The 21715-nt window shown below is 42.0% G+C and overlaps 2 protein-coding genes across 2 annotated transcripts; both read left to right on the top strand.

Moving 5' to 3' along the window:
• Window positions 1-85: 85 nt before the first annotated feature.
• qsox2 (quiescin Q6 sulfhydryl oxidase 2) lies at window positions 86-11142 on the top strand. Its single transcript, XM_044026515.1, has 12 exons — window positions 86-425; window positions 2742-2842; window positions 3714-3762; window positions 5010-5115; window positions 5215-5305; window positions 5416-5561; window positions 6446-6592; window positions 6669-6798; window positions 8085-8207; window positions 8290-8440; window positions 8543-8731; window positions 9316-11142. Exons 1-12 carry the CDS (start codon window positions 191-193, stop codon window positions 9879-9881), a joined length of 2034 nt encoding a protein of 677 aa, XP_043882450.1. The 5' UTR covers window positions 86-190; the 3' UTR covers window positions 9882-11142.
• Window positions 11143-13685: 2543 nt separating this feature from the next.
• LOC122769116 (nucleus accumbens-associated protein 2-like) lies at window positions 13686-20977 on the top strand. The gene is made up of 8 exons (XM_044025415.1): window positions 13686-13830; window positions 15613-16347; window positions 17008-17225; window positions 17659-17918; window positions 18477-18653; window positions 18770-18875; window positions 19503-19600; window positions 20022-20977. Exons 2-8 carry the CDS (start codon window positions 15901-15903, stop codon window positions 20642-20644), a joined length of 1929 nt encoding a protein of 642 aa, XP_043881350.1. The 5' UTR covers window positions 13686-13830; window positions 15613-15900; the 3' UTR covers window positions 20645-20977.
• Window positions 20978-21715: the final 738 nt, after the last annotated feature.

The raw sequence follows: 21715 nt of genomic DNA on the forward strand, positions 1-21715 counted from the left end.
TTCTGTGTTTCTGACTCAGAGTGGGAACTCTGTTGTTGTCTTCTCTCTGCAGTAAACACACGTATTTGTTAGCTACTGAGCTTTGCCTCCATGTCTCCCTCGCTCGCCCCGGTTCTCTTCGGTACAAACCCTCCAGTTCTCTGACCGCCTGCTCTCAGTGTGTGTCCGTGTGTGTCCCCGGGTGACAGGGATGCTCAGGTTCTGGTTTAAAGCGGCGGTGGTCCTCTGGCTCGCCCCCGAGTGTTCGGGAGCTGCAGCCCGGCTGTACACGGAGGATGACCCGTTGGTGATCCTGAGCGGCAGCAGCCTGAAGCCCACCGTTAGTAACTCGTCCTCGGCCTGGTTGGTACAGTTCTACTCCTCCTGGTGCGGTCACTGCATCCAGTACTCCAGCACATGGAAGACACTTGCCCTGGACGTTAAAGGTATTTTATCAAACGCAGTGGTTTTGCTTCCTGTACCGTTGTTCTTCCTTGTAGTTGGAATACCTCAGCCTATTCAAAGTGGGACTCTTTTTAATAGACTCCAGGTTATTTATTGACTTTGTAAGTATTTTCTTGGGGCTTAATTCGGTCCATGTTGTTGAACTGTTGTGTGTAAGTTGCTGAAAACTGTCGACTTTCATAGTGAAGTTCTGACTGGTTCAGCTGAGGAAGTTAGACATTTTGTTGTCTTTGGTGGAGTTGTTCCCGATGTGAGGCTCAGTGAAAGATCTGCAGCTTGTCACCCAGTGTGGTCTTATGTTACAGAGAAGTAACCTCACACCTGCTGATTTTACAGATTAAAAGATTCATTCTATCTGTAGTTTTGTCTTAGTTACTTAAGCACCACTTATGTACAGGGACAAGTAACTAAGTTCATTTTATACAATGGATTAAAAGCAAATACTGTCAATAACATGAATGACATAAGGCTATAGTTTGTACAGATTTAGAGCAGCAGTGAAGTTGTAAGTTTGTTTTCAGCTTCTTCTGGTTTCTCTGGGAAACACTGATTGACCTTATTCTCAATTATTTTGACGTTTTATGGACAAATCAACTAAGCAATTAACTGAGAAAAGAATCAACATATTAATGGCAATAAGTAATTTAAGTCCTACAATTTCTTGCAGTACTTTAGGGTATCTACTTTAGGAAGAATTCATTGAAGAAAAATTATTTATTGCTTGATACTGGGTTTCTGATTTATAAGTGTGTTGGTGTGAATATGAAATTTTGAATATAAAGAAATAAGATTAAATATTGTCATGTTTCATCAACTGAAAAACCAAATCAAGTATAGTTTGAGTTGGCCATCCTATTTTCTGTTAGGTTCAGAGATTTGTCATCATTCAGCGTTCAGTGTTTTACAATAGTTTAATGGATTCATACTCAATTGAATGATGCAGGGTAATGACCTTCGATGCACCTGCTCTATGTGACAGCTGCTCCAGGTTCCACTGGAGAGTGACAAGAAGTAATTGGCTGATTGTCATGTGTCCAACAGAATTATATTTAATAAATTGGTTTGATTGTTATCATGTGTTAATTCGACAAACCTGTTTGAACTGTGAAGTTTGATGGGAAAGTGGAGACTGCAGGGTTTCTATTTAGAGGGTGGAGGAGTTTTTTGATGAGTGTTAGTACCCACAGAGAAGTCAAACACCTGCAGTCTGTAATCTTTACATGTAGAAACAAGATAATTTAGTGATTAAGCTCCAAATATACCAACACTGCAGAGAGGACATGTGTTTGCACACGCATTCTGGTACAGCGTTCTTCCTGGGGACACTCACAGAAACTAATACACTCCCTGGCTTCACCCCTTACCCTAACCTTAAGCATTACAACTAAATGCCCAACATGAATCCATATCCTAACCATCACATAAACCTAATAATTTCTAACCCTAAAACCAGGTCTTAACCCTGAAAAAGCCCTTAAAAGTTGTGTGGACCAGCCAAAATTTCCTAACTTCATACGCACATAATGTTGTAACATTGATACATAATTTATTTCATAGCTCAGTCCATTCCATAAGCATAACATAAACCTAATTCTAAAACCAAGGACAAAATGTCCAAGCAATGAGGGAGAAACTCATACCAACAATATAACATGTCTTCACCCCAAACATAATCATTTTCCCGTCCCATGAGGAAGACAAGTCCCTATAATGTCACTACACATTAACAGATTTAGGTCCCCACAAAACTACTAATACCAGGAACACACGCACACACAGACCGCAACAAATGGGAATTGGTCTCTGGTCTTTAGTCTATGTCTGCCTCTGGGGAATAATTCAACTAGAGACCAGCTGCTGCTGCTGCTGCTGCCGCTGCCACTGCCACTGCCACTGCCACCGCTGCTGCTGCTGCTAACACACACACACACACACACACACACACACACAGGCACAGACACACACTCCCTCTCTTCAGGGGGACCTGCTGTCGGAGTCAAAGGACATCTGAGAAACAAAGCCCTGCTGAACCCTGAAAGAGAGACAGCTGGGAGTGAAAGCACACACACACACACACACACATACACACACTCATGCACACAAATGTTTGAATTTCTTAAAGAAATCCTGGTTTGGTTAAGAAATAAACATTTGTTATTTAAATGAAACTTGAAACATTTGTTTGTGTGACAGATCACTTTGTCTACATGCTCAGTCTCCCGAATCATATCGCTCCCTCCCTCTTTCTCTCCCTCTTTCTCTCCCTCTTTCTCTCTCTGTCTCTGTCTCTCTCTTAGACTGGCATCCTGCCATCAGTGTGGCGGTAGTGGACTGTGCTCAGGAGGAGAACTTTGACGTCTGTAAAGAGTACAGCATCAAGTTTTACCCAACATTCAAAGTATGTGCAAACTAGTATCTGGTCCTCTGTGATATACTGTATATAGTCAGACAGACGTTTATTGTCATGCCGTTATAATGCACCATTTTATGTGCACATTTGAATGAAATCACATTGCATCTAACTTCTATATCCACCTTATTCCTGTTGCTATGACCATGATACATTGCGTGAATTATGTCGCATATTTTAGCGCATCCCGTCACTGAAGCACAACTGGCGGTTTCCATGGTAACGGAACGCTTATTACTGAGAGCAATTTAACATAACACAAATGGAATGATGTGATCATTCACTGCCTACTTCTACACAATGATTAAGGGCAAGATACAATCAGGATGCATGTTAAATGTAACTTTAACACTAAGAGTTAAATATCAATAGCTAAATTGACTTTATTTTAATATGGCGAGATTGTCCCCCATCACTAAAGCTGAAACAAAACGTCAACTATTTTGATTATTAAAACAAGAAAACAAGATTGCTTCTTAAATGTGAGTATTTTCTTCATTTCTTTGCTCCACATAAGAAAGAAATCATTAAAAGTGAATCATTTTGGTTTGTGGACAAAACCAGACATTCGAGAACATCATCATTTCCAGGATTGACCAACACTGATCACTCATGTGTAGCAACTAACGATTATGAAAATAATCGTTAGTTGCATCACTACGTATGACCAATTCTGGCTTTTACTTTCGACATCAGGTGATTTGCAAACAGTGCGATCCTGCAGCCACGCTGCTGCTTCTGCTCTGGAAGTTGAACTCATAAGCATTTCTGCAGTAGCGCCTCCAGGACTAAGGTAGATACAGACGTATACTGAACTGTGACTCTGCTCTAATCACTTCACTGATGTTGTTGTCTGCAGTATTTCCAGGCTCATGCTGCACCATCAGACACAGGAACCATTTACAGAGGTACTTGAAGTACTGTTATTGTCATACTAGGACTAAGGAAGATCAATGTTTAAATGTTATATTATTGTTGTAATAATTGCTTCTTGCATTAAACTGAGGAATGCTGTGGTTTTCCTCATCAGTCCTCACACCTACTGTTAGGTCCATATATTTTTGGACAAAGACAAACTTTGTCATTTTGCCTCTGTACACCACCACAATGAATTTGAAATGAAACAATTAAAGTGTTAATTTGAAGGGATTGAACAAAATAATTGCATTAACCATTGAGGAATTATAAGCATTTTTGTACATTATTGTCCATTTTCAGGGGCTCAGAAATAATGGGACAAACTCAACTCATGTTCAATGAAATGCTTCTTTTAATACTTGGTTGAAAATCCTTTGCAGTCAATGACTGCCTGAAGTCTGGAACCCACTGGATATCACCAAAAGCTGAGTTTCCTCCCTGGAGATGCTTTGCCAGGCCACACATTCAATACATTCAAAAGCTCTTGTGTTGCTTACCTCTTCTATTGTGATTTTGACTTGGCTGGATGTTGTAAAGCCACCAAATGCAAATTCAACATTTGCAGTCAGCTGCAGACCTTTTCCTGCTTCTGACAGGGAATGGTGAGGGAACCGGACACGACTGACAATGAAACAGCGTTTTAGTCAATTGTCTATTTCTGACACCCTGAAAATTGATGTATATAAATGCTTAGAATTCCTCAATGGTCAACGATATTCTTTTGTTGAATCCCTGAAATTGAAGCTGAGAGTCCATGCTTGAATCACATGTTGATTGTTTCATTTCAAATTCATTGTGGTGTACAGAGAAAAATAACCAAATGCATGCCTTTGTCCAAATATATGGACCTAACTGTCGCCCATTTTCACAACTTTTTCAGTGCAGTGAATCATGTGATCTGTTGCCATTGCAGTTGTTACTTCACATTTACTTGTTATTGTTAAACAAATTCTTCCACTGCTGTGAAGTATAAAAAAAACATATATGCATTATATCAAAATGATTTGGAATTATTTGTGTTTCCATTCAGTTTTTGTTATGTATAAAAGAAAATGTGCATATTACACATGCTGATGGAAACCCACCCAGAGTGTCTTGTGTATCCTCACTTCATAAAACCTTGAATTCATGATGTTTCCATCAACAAAGGTTCTACCAGCATACTGCATGTTTATAGTATTGTGTCAGTACCGTGATGAGACTGAGAAATAAGGCATTTTTCCGTCTCCATGGTCAGGTGCAGACAGACAGATTCAGTCAGTGAGACAGTTGATGGTTAACATCCTGCAGAATCACACCAGGCGGGACTGGCCAGATCACTGTCCTCCTTTAGAAGCTTACAGGTATTTATTGCAACCTGTTATTAAAACCAGATCAACAAGTTCACTTCATAGGAAATGAACAGCAGCTGCTAAGAGTTGACTTCTTTTTTCTGTCTGTAGCTCTGCGGAGCTGCTGTCTTTGTTAGGTCAAAGGTCAAATCACTACACCGCTATCATCATAGAGGATCCGGCCTCTTATGTTGGACGAGAGGTAAGAAACTGGTATGAAAATCTGATTTCCAGCACACGTGTGTCTTTCATCGGTTTTATTTTATTGACGCATTCCATCTTTTCACTTGTTTGATCATTACTATATGTCAGGTGATTCTGGACCTGCTGCAGTTTTCTCATGTGGTGGTAAAGCGAGCACTGAGCACTGATCTCCCCCTGCTGGATGCTCTGAAAATCACAAGCTCCCCCTCCATCTACCTGCTGCACCCCAACGGGACGCACACACTCCTGCATGTGTGAGTGATACACAGACACACAAACATCTACAGAGCAATGGATCTTTAGTTTTAAAACCAACAACGCAGCAGTTTCGCAATTCGCCACCAGTGTGGTTTATGTCTCTGCTGTGTGAAATCGTTCTTCACTTCTTAAAGCAGAACATGTTGAAGTCACACCTCATGAATGGACTTAAACATTGCATTAAAGCTGTATTATCCAGCTGTCCATTGTCTACCGCTTTATCCTTTACTATTCACACTCACAGTCAATGTAGAGTGACCAATTTACCTAATCCCCATGTTGCATGATTTTGGACTGTGGGAGGAAACCAGAGAACCCGGAGTAAACGTGCGCACAAACACACACAGAACATGCAGAAAGGCTCTTGTTCCAACCAGGGCTCGAACCCAGGTCTTCTTGCTGCAAAGGCAAGAGTGCTAACCACTACACCAAGCATGTGTCTAAAGCTGTATTATGTGGCATTTAAATATAAACAGATGTTATATTCAAAGCCTTGTCAAATGAGTTCCTAGGATGTTGAGTATATCCATCATCTGTGTTTCTCAGTGCAGTAGTGTTTTTGTGTCTGTGTCACAGTGATGCTTTTTACATCACAGCTGATGCAGGGCTATGTTGCTAAAGTGAGACGACAGTGAACTTTAGGTTAAGGGATTATCTGGGTTCTTGAAACATCTTTCAAACATCATTGAAACATAGAAGAACAAATGTCACAAGCACAAAGGTAAATACTGTAATAAAATACTGTTCAAATAACTTCATGTCGTCACAATGTCACTGCAAAGAGTAAACGAGTCATCATCAGAAACTGAGGATGGAAATCTGTTTTAAAAATGATATTATGTGTATTTGACTTCATCTATTTCGTCTTCTGGGGTTTCAGAGAGAAGCGACTACGTTTCTTCTTTTCCTCATTGCTGAGGACGTTACCTGGAGTTCAACGCAGGTTTAAGTCAGAAGGTGCCAGTATTGGTCAGATGGTGGCGCAGCCTGACAAACAGAGCACAGAACCATGGAGAGATTTTAACAGGTCAGAGACTCAGTTCAGATTTGGTCTGGTTTATAGGTAGTGGATCTTCAGTAAACTAACCTCTGTCTCTCTGCAGGTCCCAGGTGTACACAGCTGATCTGGAATCAGCTCTCCACTATCTGCTGAGAGTCGAGCTGGCGACCCATAATATCCTGAAGGGGGAGGAGCTAAAGGTCTTCAAAGACTTTGTCATCGTTGTCGCAAAGGTAACGAGGTGTCCTCACAGAGCTTCATGACAAAGTGCTGTCTTCTTCACTGTGCCAAAGATTGTAGGAACCCACAGCACGTTGTGTTCACTTCACTAATCCACTATCACCATAGACCAGTGATTCCCAAAGTGTGGGCTGTGGACCCCCATTGGGCCATGACAGGTGCTACAGGTGGACCCTGACAGGTCATTAATAAGACCAGGCATATTGCAAACCACACATTACATTATTGTAATGACGCGACAGTTTGTGCTATTGGAAAAATACTGAAGCTTTCTGAAAGCTGAGAAGCAAACATGTGGTTATTATGGTCATTTCACGTGCACTGTCGCAGGAAGCCAGCGAATCAGCGGCTTTACCAGCAGAAAGGGAAAAAGTGGGAAAAATACCACTACATAGTTTCCATTTTTTACCTGTTTTTGGACAATGAGACAAAAACTCAAAAAAGATTATTTCAAATATGTTTTACACTGTTCAAATTTAACATAACTGCCAGATATCGAAAGCACTTACTCACAGGATATTTTAGGTGTTAAAGGGTTAAATATATAATAATATATAATAAATGTGTTTTTAATTTCCAGTTTTGTAGTTAAGTTTTGAACTGCTGTAAAATATGTACAATAGATTTTAAGAAATACTTAAAAGGAATTAAACAAATTCATGGTGATTGAATTATATTTGATTTGACTTTTATCTGACCTAGTATAGCAGTTAATATATACAGCAATATTGAGACATTTTATGTGTAAGTATGTCTAATAATTCAGTATTTGCACTCAATGTTAATTTGTTAATTTTTACTAATTTTTTATGTTGATGGACAGTTACGCACTTTGTTATAAAGCTAGACTTTTGAAATATTGCGTGGAGCGCAGCTGTAATAACCACATGCATGTGTGGAAAGATGTGTAAGTTCAGAAATAAGGTGTGGACTGTGCCAAATATTTGCATAAAAGTCTTCCTGTTTTCTCTGTGAAGTAAATCAGGAAGTAACAATATACTAAATAGCCACCAGAAGGTGACTCCACCGGTTGTAAAATGAACTCTGTTTGAATGGAAGTCAATGGCAACATGATTTATAACCTCAGTAAACATTTTCCTGGGGATTCAATTGTCTCAATAACAAGTTTCAGGTCAATTTTCTTTGCTTTGCTTTGCTGTTATTTTCTGCCTCTGTGAAATTAATTATCTTTATAGAAATACTATAGTCTTCAGTGTTGGGCTGTGTGAGCGTTCTCAAGTTTGGGAGCGGCTATTATAGACAAACTGTTCCTCTGCAGCTGTATCCAGGTGGTGGTTCAGTGGTGAAGCTGATGGAGACTCTATCTGATTGGCTGCTCAGTCTACCACTGCAGCAAATCCCCTACCAGGCCATCCTGGATCTGGTAGACAACAAAATGAGGGTGAGACAAACATACACACACTCACACACACAGTCACAATCTGTACCAGGAGCAGTTGTGTAATTTCCTGTCATTTGTCCAGATCTCAGGTGTGTTCCTGGGGAAGGAGCTTCGGTGGGTCAGCTGTCAGGGCAGCAGGGCGGGGCTTCGAGGTTACCCATGTTCACTGTGGACTCTCTTTCATGTTCTGACTGTCCAACATGATGCCAAGCCTGCCACACTGAAAAACACAGGTAACACACACACACACACACACACACACACACACACCTTTTGAGAAGGTCTGTGTGAGGTTTCTGTCTATAACACTGTTTGTAATCATGTAACTCACACAGGCCTGGAGAGCCAGGCGGCTCCGGTGCTGCAGGTGATGCGTCGGTACATCAGGACGTTCTTCGGCTGTGAGCTGTGCGGTCAACACTTCGAACAGGCAGCCGCTGTCAGTATGGACAAGGTTCAAAACCAAGAGCAGCAGATTCTGTGGCTGTGGAACCAACACAACATGGTCAACTACAGACTGGCAGGTATACACCAACATCTGCAGGGTTATTGAACATGGGTAAACCAGCTGCCACTGCACCTGGGTGTCATGTTTACATTACTGCCAATCGGAACCAGAGCCAACTGACAGCTCCAAAACCATGGTCGTAGATGTCTCGGGTCTCTCAACTGCAACTCCTTTCTTGTGTCTTGCGTTGCTTGTCAGACTGCAAATAGTAAACTATGAAAGAAAAAAAGTCTTAGTATTACCTGCTCCCTGAGGCTAATTTGTTCCCTAGGTCGCTGTTTCATATCTGTGATCACATGTCAATAATACTAACCGAAACATGACACATTCATCAGTGTGATACAAATACAACCCAGTCACTGGTTCTGCATTTATCCAAAGCTGGTTTTAAATGATTTCATTTGGAGCAATCTAGCTATAGATGTAAATGTAGTGAGACTGATTTACAGAAACTAACTGTTACCACTCTACCTGCAACAAGACTGTACAACTTCTCTCTGTGGGAAGTGTAGTTAGAGAGGATGGAGCATCATAGTCACCAGATAAGATGAGTGTCTTAACTTGTCCTCACACTCACAGTCACTGCTCCTTCTGCTTCAGGCACACTGAGTGATGACCCCCTCTTCCCTAAAGCTCCATGGCCGAGCCCCTCCCTCTGCCCCTCCTGCCACGAGGAGAAAGATGGCATCCACGTCTGGAACCAAGACAATGTCCTCCACTTCCTCCGACATCACTATGGAGCCTCCAACCTCTCCCCCAAATACTCTTTGACTCCTCCGCGACTCCTTGCACCTCCTGCAAACCCCAATCCTGTGCACACCGGCAAGCCTCAGGAGAAGCAACAAGGAGGGGGAGGAGAAGAGAGGAAGGAGGAGAAGAGAGTGCGTGATGGGCAACAGCAGCCTCGGCCCGGTCTCCAGGCCCAGAAGGAGGAGGGTAGGAGTGAGGTGCCAAGGAGAGGAGGGGGTGGAGGAGGAGGAGCAGCAGCAGCAGTAGTACCAGCAGGAGGAGGAGTGTGGATCCTGGGTCTGGATTTTAACAGTGTGGACATGAGTCTCTGTGTGGTCCTGTACATCTGCTCCTGCCTCTTCCTCATGCTCCTCTTCTTCTTCTTCAAAGTTAGATCCAGGAGGTGGAGACTAAAATACTCCCGCCTCCACGTTTGACAGGGTTGATCTGGACCGGACTGGTTTATACAGAGCTATGTCAGTGTGATCCAGTGTTTGTGTTTCTCAAACTTGCACAACTTGATTCACCCAAATCATGAAAGGAACTGAATGTAGTGATCTATAGGCATCCTTGTGACCCAGATTAACCCCACCCCCTTCTGAAGGTGTTGAATTCTCTCCATTCTCCTGAGAGCTAAATGGAGAACCTGGTCTGGTCAGGTTTTATTGTTTTTATTCAGGTCAAATGGATATGCGTCTTGTTTTTACTAGTCTCACGTCAGATCCACATTCTGTTCTCTATTTACAACCTGTTGCACTGTGTTTCATGTGGACTGGACCAGAAACAGATTTGTGATGGACATGGACAGACCCCCAAACCTGGACTGGACTTGATAAGATTCTTTCTGTTGGATGGAGTCTCTGAGTGCCAAACATTTAACCTGCTGACAGTGTGTGTGTGTGTGTGTGTGAGACAGAGAGAAGCCTGTATTTGTTGTTACTGTGTAACATGGACCCGTCCTAATGAATTCATCTCTTTTAGTCAGACTCACTGATTGATCGAGTAACGTTATTGATGGAGTGTATATATTTAATTGTTCTGTTTTTTTTTTGTTTTTTTTTGGCTAATGTAGGTTTATGACGATTGGTTTAGTGACACCTGCTGGTAACGGTGTAAATTCAAGACTTTACAACTTTGTAATTACTTTTCTCAGATGTTTTTTCTAAAGGATAAAAGTAGGAGACAAAAGGAAGCCGTATGTTGACCCAATGTTCAAATTTGAAAGTTGGAATATAATGATAACATTATATTTCTACACAGTGACTTTTACTGGAAATAAAATTGCAACAACATAAATATCGTATTAAATATAGTATTAAAAAACATACAACGTATGTTTTAATATGTTGAAAGGCCACTAAATTTGACTGTTTTACAATTCTAATAACAGGTTTAATGACATTTTATTCACCGTTTACTGTTTGTAGCATTTTCACATTGGCTTTTATTGTCTGCTATTTTCCAATAAAAAAGAAACGGAGACAAGAGTGGAAAAATAACATAAATAAAATAGATGGATCCTGATGTAGTCCAAATATTTTTGTAAAACTTGTGGTGGATGTGGAGGTCATGAGACTGATGTTTGAATGTTAAAGTTGAGATTTTATTCTTCAGTGTAAATGAAAATGTGTTTGTGTCCAAATAATTTGAACTTGTGCAAATGTTCAATGTTAAAAAGAATAAAAAGAATTAAAAATTGACCGACTGAAAAGAAATTGATCATAGTAGAGAAAAAGGTGTAACACGTTTTCAGTTTACTATGTTTTATTTTAGTTAGCTTTTTATTTACTGCTGTTACAGTTATTTCAAATGTTCAAGTGTTCATTTTATTTTAATCCTGTTTTATTTTACATCTATATTTTAAATTGTTTTATTTATGTTCTGCCCCCTGTGACTCTATACTAGCTTTTGAGCTGCTTCTACCAGATAAAGTTAGTGTGTTTGGTTTTTAGGCTCGGTTGTTGTTGTTGTTGTTTTCTTCTGTTTTCTTGTGAACTAAAGGTAAAGATGGTAAGATGCATATAATACAGTAGGTTAGGAGCACTGCCAACTCCCATTTTTACAAGTAGGAAAACAAATTCTAAGCAGATATCAAATGAATGTTTGTTGGTAGTTCCCGTCACATTGATTAAGAATCAAGTTTTATGTCAGTTATTTATTATCTAGAAATAAGGATATATAAGGTGGACCTGTTATGCAGTGGCTTCATTTAAGATTTATTTGAAGGAGTGATGTTGTTTTACTGACTGCACAAAGTTCAGTGTGAACAATATAGACATATTCACTATGCAGATGCTGCATTGACTGCTGGAGACACTGACACCATACTGCTATCTTGGTGTGTGTGTGGTATTGAGCGAGATAAGGATGCTTTACTCACGTGAGGCTTGGGCCTGTACTCGTCACACACTACCATGGAATGTTCCCTCACTTAGTCACTCATCTTCTACCACTTTATCCTCCACATGAGGCTCGTGGGGGGCGCTGGTGCCAATCCCAGCTGACAGGGTGAAAGGCGGGGTACACCCTGGACAGGTAGCCAGTCCATCACAGGGTTACCATGGAATATTATTATATACAACAAAATTATTGTCTTTAATTTTCTGTCATTAAGGACAAAATTAATATAAACAATTTCATATAAAAACAATGAAATCAAAATCAATTGAATGCCAATGTTATTGTGTTTTATTCTAAAATTCCTTGTCTAAAGTTTCCTTGTCTACTAAAAGACAGACTTGCCCAAACCAAGATGGTGGATTCACTGAAGTATCGCACAGTCAATGTGGCGTCTTCATATATACATGACTCCCACTAACATTATAGAGATTTTTATGTGCAACATAGATGGTAAAATTATATAAAAAAAAACGTCTGATTTAAATGCACAATTATGTGATCGTTCAGGACTGCACTGTGAACCAGTGTGAGAAAATGAAGCATAAATGTTCTGCTTCCTGCTGCTGGTGCACATGGAGTTCACACCAGTGCTGAGAGGCTCAGGTGCCACAGAGGCATGTAAACGTGTCACTTTGTTTAACAGAACACGCTGATCACAGTGAAATAACAAAAGCAGCATCAGCTACAGAACGAGGAAATAATAAACCCTTGTTTCTGAGACTCAGTTTCCCAGGTTCCCTCACTGAATTAGTGCTGCTGTCTGCCTGTAGAGGGCAGTGTAGAGGCAGCAGGTCAATCACAGTGACAGGTCCAAATATAAAATGATGTCTGTCCATTACATTGTTTCCATGGCTGTGTAGCGAGACATGATAGTGGTGTTGTGGGTGGAAATGGAACAGGTGATGGAAACTGAGATGATGAAGGTGGATGTGATAATGGTACATATAAAAACACAAATGATTGTCTTTCTATAGTTATATATATATATATAGAACACACTGGTTGCCATTCTTGTAAAGTCTATATTCAAATTAAGTAAATACTTTTGAATTTGTGAAGACAGAACAAAATGTCCTCACAATTGACATCACACATCTGTAAAGAGACATGTACACACACACACACACACACACACACTGCTGCTGAGATACTGTACATGTCCTTATTTAGCCTCAACAAACCCTAAGTGTCTCCATCTGTCGCTGTCTGTCTGTCTTTGTCACTGTCTCCCTCTCTGTCTCTCTATAACTATCTGTCTCTTGTGTTGAAAACTGAACAGAACTATATGTGATGATGTAGCTGAGGCTGCAAAAAAGCTGCTGCTCTTTGTGTGTGTGTGTGTGTTTGTCAGCCTGGCACACAGTCGCAGTATGCACACTATGTACTCAGCATGCCAACTCAGCCTCGGCACTGCAATGCAGCGCTGTGCATTTGGCCAAGTCATGCCACACACGCACACACACACACACACACACACACAGACACACACACAGACCCACACACACACACAGATACAGACACAGACTCACACAAACACACAGACTCACACAAACACAGACTCACACAAACACAGAGGTGTTATCACTGTAACAGTTTAAATGTATGTGTTTTTGTTTTTTCATGTGTTCAACCTTTTTTCATGTTCAACCTTGCAACCTCTTTCCTAACTCTCTCCCTACCTCTCTCTCTACCTCTCTCTCTATGTCTCTCTCTCGTCCTCTGCAGGGCACTTAGCCGCATTAGCTCCCTCACTGTCCTCAGATGACTCCTCCTCTTCCTCCCTCCTCCTCCTCCTCGGCTGTCTGCTGTGTCTCTCTGCCTCCCCCCTCCTCAACCACCTCTCCTCCCACCACCCACCCCCCCTTATGTGACACACCAGACGATGCGTTGACTGAGCGGAGGAGAAGAAAAAGAAAACCTCTCCCAGCCAGCTGTCCTGCCTATTGCATGGAGGAGAGGCTGAGGAGGAAGAGGAGCAGAGAGGAGGTGAGGAGCTGTCTGTCTGTCCACCTGTCTCTCTGACATTCCTCTCTAACTGTATCCATACATCATCTGCTTGTCTGTGTGTCTGTCTGATAGTCCGTCTGCACTCCGAAACTGTTTGATTTGTTTGCTTTTTAACCCATCTGACTCTCTCTCCCTCTCTTTCTGTGTCTCTTTTTTGTTTACACTGTTGTCTCTCAGTTTGTCTCTCTGTCTACCTGTCTGTCTACCTGTCAGTCAGTGTGTGTGCAAGCCTGCCTGCCTGCCTGTCTGTCTATTAGTCTGCTTGTCTCTCTTCTGTAGCTGCTAAACAACAACGGAACTGAACTCTGAAACAGACTAAACTCTTATTTGTAGTGGATTCTACTAGACTGTACTACATTATTGTACATTATCTCAAGGCACTGTACATAGTGAGGCAGAAACCTTTAGAATATTACAGAGAAAAGAGAAACCGAACAGTTCACACAACGAGCAAACACTAGGCATCAGTGGAGAGGAAAAACTCCCTTTTAACAGGAAGAAATCTATGACAGAACCACACTCAAAGATGTGCAGCATCTGCCTCGACCGGCTGGGGTGAGAGGAAACTGGGGAAAGAAAACATGTTATAACATCTTTATAATACTAAAATGTCATTTATACAATAAGTAGCAGTAAATTAAACTGATTGTAATCATAGCATAATAATGATGTTGATTAATATTGTTAGTATAATAATAAAAATAATAATAATACAAATTATTATAATAATAATAATAATAATAATAATAATAATAATAATAATAATAGTAGCCTCAAAACTGGATCTGGATTCTGCAGCCTACAAGATGAGGACAGAGAGAGAGAGGGGACAGAACTAGAGAGAGAAAGAACAAGGTTAATGATATGTAATAAAGTCATATTCATACTCTGAGTGTGAAGGAGCGAGTGTGAGTGCACTACATCATTTCCCCCAGCAGTCTAGGTCTGTAGCAGCATAACAAAGAGATGGTACTAGACTTGATTACACTGTGCTGCACTCTATTGAATCATACTAGACTGTACTGTGCTGTACTAGGCTGAACTAAACTTTAGTTGACAATTCTGAACTATACTGTACTCTACTACTCTACTGTATTTGACTCTTTTAAGAAGAAGGAAAAGCCTGATTAAACGACACCTTGAAATAATGTGTACTGTGATTTTGTGTTGAGACATTTTTAACAGTGGTCTCTGTACTTTAAGTGTCTTTGTACAGTAAGAAAGTGGAATTTTAGGGGACTTTGTACAATGTGGTATCATTACTTCAGTAAACAGTGTTGTGTTACTACTTAGAGAGTTTTTACAGTGCGGTATCAGTGATGTTGGTGACTTTTTTGCAGTGTAGCATTTTGAAGTTACTTATTACAGAGTGGCATCAATCCTTTAAATAGGGTTATTTTACAGTGTGGTATTTACTTTGGGCTCTGGTGCAGTGAAACTCTGTTTCTCTGATGTGACTAAACAACTGAAGAGCAGCTGTACATCTTTATCATTATCACACCTGGCAGCAGTGAGGCACAGGTGTGCACAGTTATTTAGTACGTTGTAACATCACAGTCAGTGACACACTTCCACATTCAAAACATTTCTCTTCATTTTGTCTCATGACCTCACATTTTCTTGAAAGCTGGTCAGGGATGTTCATCACATGTTATATCACCACTGTTTCATGTGCAACAGTTTTTCATGTTTGTTCTGCAGGTGAAAAAAAAAACATGTTTTAAACCTGTCCTCCCTCTCTGACTCTTCTTCTTGTTCTAGCTGTTTCCTGCACTGAGTTGACCTCCATCCTGGTTATTTACAGCTTCCTCGTCTTCCCTACCTCGGATCCCCACAACCTCTACTAGCCCTGACCTCTGAACCTCCGCAACAACATTATGTATCTGAAATGTTTTGGAGGAGATATCTACAGCATCCCTGACACCTAAACCACCTCATCCTCAGCCAGTCTACCTCTGAATGTTCTGGACCGCCTCCTTCTAGCTACCAGCCCGTCTGAACCCACAGTAACTTCCTGTCCCATCATCCTCTGAACCTCCAGCCTTCATTATGTCAGAGGGGCTACTGCAGGTGGAGATTCCAGACTTTGGCAGCAGTGTGCTGGGCAGCCTCAACGAGCAGCGGCTACTGGGTCACTACTGTGATGTTTCCATCCTGGTGCAGGGTCAGGCCTTTAAGGCACACCGAGCTGTCCTTGCTGCCTCCTCTCTCTACTTCAGAGACCTTTTCAGCTCTGCTGCTGACTCCTCATCCTCTTCTTCCTCCTCCTCCTCCTCCCAGGCAGTATTTGAGCTGCCATCTTCTGTGACACCGACATGTTTCCAGCAGATTCTGTCATTCTGCTATACAGGACGCCTCAGCATGGCTGCCAGTGAGCAGCTGGTGCTCATGTATACCGCTGGGTACCTGCAGATCCAGAACATTGTGGAGCGAGGTATGGAGCTAATGATGATGAAGGCCTCCTCCTCCTCTTCACCTCTCTGCTGTGACTCACAGGTTGGTTTGACCATGTCCACACTGCTGCATAAATACAGAGCTAGCTCAGGTAGATCAGAGTTTGTAGAGAGTTAGTCCACGTAGCAAAGTGCTTCTGCATTGGTTGGTGCAGTACTGACTTGACTTTGGCTAACTTCCTGGCCAGCTCATAGTTAAATGCTGAATCCACATTTTACTGGTCCATATAATTTTTCACATAAACCAGAATTTCTTGTAGTTTCCTCAGTCTCAGTAAATGGTGGACCCATGTCACTGAGAAAACACTTAAGATCAGTGATAGCTGTTGGAATATAGAAATATATAACACAGATTTCAGTGTTTTACTGACCACAACTGTACATTTAGGAGACCCAAGCTGTGTATGGTCAACATTTGTCTAAAGCTTTGGCTTGGAGTTAATCCAAGCAAAACTTTGTCTCATTCTGCTTAATAGAGTCAGAGTTTGGTCATAGCAGCATCTAGTGGGTATTAAAGGAATTGCAGCTGAAAGTAATTTTTACCTGAAGCGCCTTATTGGTCAGATCATTTTCATAACACCTTTCAATTTAAACTAGATATTTTTTACAGTGCTTCTTTCTTAAGGCCCAGACACTGAATACGAGCTCAAGATAATGTTGTCATCAACACAGTAATCTTTGAATCTATATTTTTTCACCACAGACGACCTCAGCAGATGAGCTTGGAGGCTTTGAAACAACAGTAGTACAGCAACAGCAGCAACACAGTGCCCCCCAACTGCAACAGGCCAGTCCTGACCAGCCGGCCCTGAGTCCAGAGGAGCTGCTGTTAGCTGTGAGCAGGATCAAACAGGAGAGAGTGGACACTCCTCCTGCAGAGGAAACTGGAGGAGCAGCAGCAGGAGGAGGGGAGGAGGCCAGGTGAGGACAGACCCAAATGAATTTCACTGGATGAATGTCTACTCATTTTGACTTGTTCCGTCAATGCGGGGTGGTATGTTGCATGTAGTGAGTGTGATTTGTGAGACCTGGTACTGCAGGAGACATTATCACAACAGGAACTCATTCACAAACACATGCTCCTTCTCAGTGGTGCTTATCCTTAATAATCTCCTAGAAGAAAAGAGACAAATGCGGGATCATTTTCAGAAACTGGAAGATCTAGTTGTCCAGTAATCTTTGCATTGACTTTTTTTTGTAACTTCATTGCATGAATAAAAAAAATGTGTTGTGTTGTTTCTGACTGTTGTTTTTACATAATGCTGTTTTTGTAATCAGCCTTAATGCCCTCTCATCATTAAGCCTTCAAAACAGATGACTGTTGCCTCTGGTGTTTTACTGTCACTGTCCTCAGAGTCGACACTGCGGGGGACCTCCAGACCTCCAGGAACAGTGCTCTGTGTTTTCTGGGTGCTAGCGGAGCATTGGTTCCAGGGCTGCAGTCCTACCTGCTGGCAGGCGGGGGACGCTCAAGTCCAGAGGGATCCAGTCTTCCCACAGATTCTCCTCCTTCCCATCCCCCAACTGAGGAGGAGCTGGAGGAAGATTACTATGGCAACACAGTCCACCCTGGACTCTACCAGCATCTCTATGGACAACCTGGAAACCCCTACAGTAAGTTACACTGTGGTACAATCCCATTTCCAATATCAAGTGAAGTGCTTTGGAACCAGCATTATGACAAAAATAAAAAGTGAAAACAATGAATGTCTTAATATTGATAATGGAGTCCCAGAGTGTCTCATCATTGTGTCATTAAAGTTTGAGGATTTCTATTGTTGAGTCAGCAGTTGTGCCCTGATAGTTCCTTGGCCATCAGTGATCTCTTCTACACTGACATTAGCAGGTAGATGCTGATGTTTTAACTACAGGTAGACTCACCTTTAAATTGACCATTGACTCCTTTTCAACAGTTTTTTTGTGTTTGATTTTACAAATGTTCTGTAAACAACCATTGTGCAACACAAAACAGAGGTAGGCACCATGAAGACCATGATGTCACTGGGATGACACTTCTTTTAATTCAGTCTCTTACAAACTCAGTAGCAACTGAAAGATTTTAGACTGTGCATATCATAACATTGTGCTAATGTCCATCGTTCTTAGCACTTAGGTCGTTGTAGATTTTGTTGACCCTGTATCCTGTTGTTTCCCTCTTTGTTATTGGTCCAGTCCAAGAGAAGCTAGAGATGCTGCCTCTCCCATTGGCTAATGAGCGACGGCCCTGTGTGCTGGTTGGTCGAGACAACATGGCCCTACCTGCCAGTCTGATCAGTCAAATTGGATATCGTTGCCATCCATCACTCTACACTGAGGGTGATCCAGGGGAGAAGGTGGAACTGGTAGCAGGTAGGTTGTGCAATTAGAGGAATTTGACTCTCAAGTTGTTGTCATGGTAATGACAGAACTGTCTCGAAGAGCTGGGTCATGTAAACCGTACTCATGCTGTGAAATCTTCTGCTCAGGTTCAGGTGTGTTCATGACACGAGGTCAGCTGATGAACTGTCACCTGTGTGCTGGAGTCAAACACAAGGTGCTGCTCAGGAGATTGCTGGCTACCTTCTTTGACAGGTGAGTTGTTTTCATCTCTGTGGTGCTACTAAGGGCTTAGCACAGTTTAGCATACAGTCTATTATTTGTAATAAAAAAATGTGTACCTGACATGAATATGATAAAAAGATATATGTCACACAAAGATGCCAAATCATTATCTGCATGAATAACTCACTTGAATACAAATAATTCAGGGACCACAAGTCCTTACTTCTGCAAGTAACGCAATATGAACTAATCATTTGCATCCAGTATGAACACACCATCATATATCAAACATTCCAGTAATGTTTTATAGATCCAATAATTGAATGAGCGATTAGTCGTTAAAGTATTCAGTAAGTAGGTAAATAAATGTCCAACATGTTTCAATATCAGTAAAAAATAGTCTCCATCATTGACCGTGTGTCACACTCAGATACTCTGACATCATCATAGTCACCAAACACCATCAGACATCATGTGGCATCTGGCTGTTTTTAATATTTCCAGAAGGTTCTGACAGTCGGTTGTTGCTGCTTTACATAACTGCTCTGTCACATTGTCTCAGACAGAGAGAGAGAGAGAGAAAACGATAGAGAGAGGCAGAGCGAGCTAATCTAAAGCTGGGTATAGGTGCTGATTGGGTTGTTATGGTATCCATAGAAACACTCTGGCCAATAGCTGTGGGACAGGGATCCGCTCCTCCACCAATGATCCGAGCCGAAAGCCCCTGGACAACCGAGTGTTAAACACCGTGAAACGTAAGACACACACATGCACACACACATTCACATACAGGGTGGTCTTTCTATAGCTGTGAGGACACCTAAAGCAAACCTGAGGAGTGAGGACCAACCGTGTCCTCACTGTATAGAATGTCCTCACAAACATACACATACTCTTCTTCATTGATCATGTATTTCAAAAGCACTAAGACCTTTCCTCTTTCATACCCCTTGTTGTTGTCTCCTCTTTTGCACCCTTCCTCCCTCATTTTAATCCTTCCTGGTCTTCCTCTTATTTTTCTTCTCCTCTCTTACTCTTCTTTTTTTTTTTATTCTGTTTACTTTATATCCATCACATGGATGCCCTCTTCCATCTTCCTCCATTATTCCTTGTTTTTATCATATTCTACATCTTCTTCTTCTTCACTTCTCTTCTCCTGCTGCTCCTCTTCCTCAGTCTACTGTCAGAACTTCGCTCCTAACTTTAAGGAGAGTGAGATGAATGTTATCGCAGCTGACATGTGTACCAACGCTCGCAGAGTCCGGAAACGTTGGCTCCCAAAGATCCAATCACTCCTCCCTGATAGCCTCCCCACCTCCTCACACCCCCGTAAATCTAAGAGGGGAGGAGGAACTGGAGGAGGTGGAGGTCAGGGTGGAGAGGTGGCAGTGCAGCCCAGTAACAGCCCCTTTGAGTTGGACCTGAGGCAGCTCAGTGCCTCCTACCTCAGCCTAGAGGCCCCACTGTACACCGAGAGACGCGAGAGGGAGGCGGCCGGGGAGAGAGAGAGGGAGAAGGAGGTGCCAACTACACTCCTACCCCACCTGCAGTTTGCTGGTTCCCGTGGGGGAGGGGCAGGGGGCGGACAGGTGGAGGAGGGGCTGATGGGAAGTGAGGCAGATGGGGGAGGAAGGCTACAGACTGAACCACCTGCCCACCTCCCCCTCTCCCTGTCCTCCTCTTCCTCTTCGTCCTCCTCCTCACACCCATCTCCCCAGCCTGCAGAGCCTGCCCCTTCTCACAGAGGATTGGCCGACACAGAAGAGAGGGGTGCGGAGCCTCTGGAAGACAGCCAATAAGCTTTCTATCGCATCTGCCTACCTGTATGTAAATAATACAATAGCTACCTGTGCCCCCCTTAACTGTCTGTCTTCCTACCTGTCTCTGTTCCCTACCTCATTACCTGTCTACCTCTCGACCTTCCTGTCTGTCTGTCTGTCTGTCTGACCTACCTCCGTCTGTCAGCCCCTATATCTTTCTCTGTGTCCAGTCTGTCTACCTGTCTGTCTGCTCGGCTCTGCTGCATGTTAACAGCCTCCTGCAGTCCAGCACACAGGCCCATAGCAACAGGACTGATGATGATGATGATGATTATATTCACTCAATGATAATAAAGCTTCTTGATAATCAGACATCTGCTGTTCCTACATTTTGTTTCATTGGATCTGAGGTCAGTCTGATGAATTGATCACTTTGTAAGAGATAGTTGAGGTTTTTTTGAAGTTGTATGCGATACTGAAACTCAGTCAGCACTGACTATGCCATGTGCACCCCATGTGTGCTGCAACAAGTGTGAGACACAGACACTCTCCCTCACTTCACAAATCAGTGTTAGTGAAGGACTGTAACCACTAAACAAAGGGTTCACCTAATAAAATCTATGCCTGCTGCCTAAAGGTCTTTACACATTAACAGTAATGCCAAAGTAAATGTCACAAACGTATGCATAGCTCATAGGTCCATTTTGACGCACCCTCACTATTCACATCAAGTGAATAGTGAAGGCAGAGAGAAAGAAATCATGTCATGGAAAGAAACAGGTGAATTCAGCATTTAGTGATGATAAACTTGTGCATTTTACTTAAAGAAAAGGCAACACCAACAAGACCAAATAAGAGATGGAGCTTGCTTGGTTCAGGAGCTTAAACTTGATCACTTCACCACATCAGGACAGACCCTGTTTTTGGGAAACATTTTCTCAGGTCTCAAGTACGAGTTTCAGGTATTATTCACTAACACAGTAAGTCAAAATGTTAAATGTTGTTCCCATTTAGAAAAAAACAAAACAATAAAGCACATGACATATAGTGAAAACCAGTGTGATTGACAGCTGGTATCATCCAATCAGAGCCTGGTTGCAGCTAATGGAT

The sequence above is a fragment of the Solea senegalensis genome, linkage group LG5 (assembly GCF_019176455.1).
Source record: "Solea senegalensis isolate Sse05_10M linkage group LG5, IFAPA_SoseM_1, whole genome shotgun sequence".
Taxonomy (NCBI): Eukaryota; Metazoa; Chordata; class Actinopteri; order Pleuronectiformes; family Soleidae; genus Solea; species Solea senegalensis.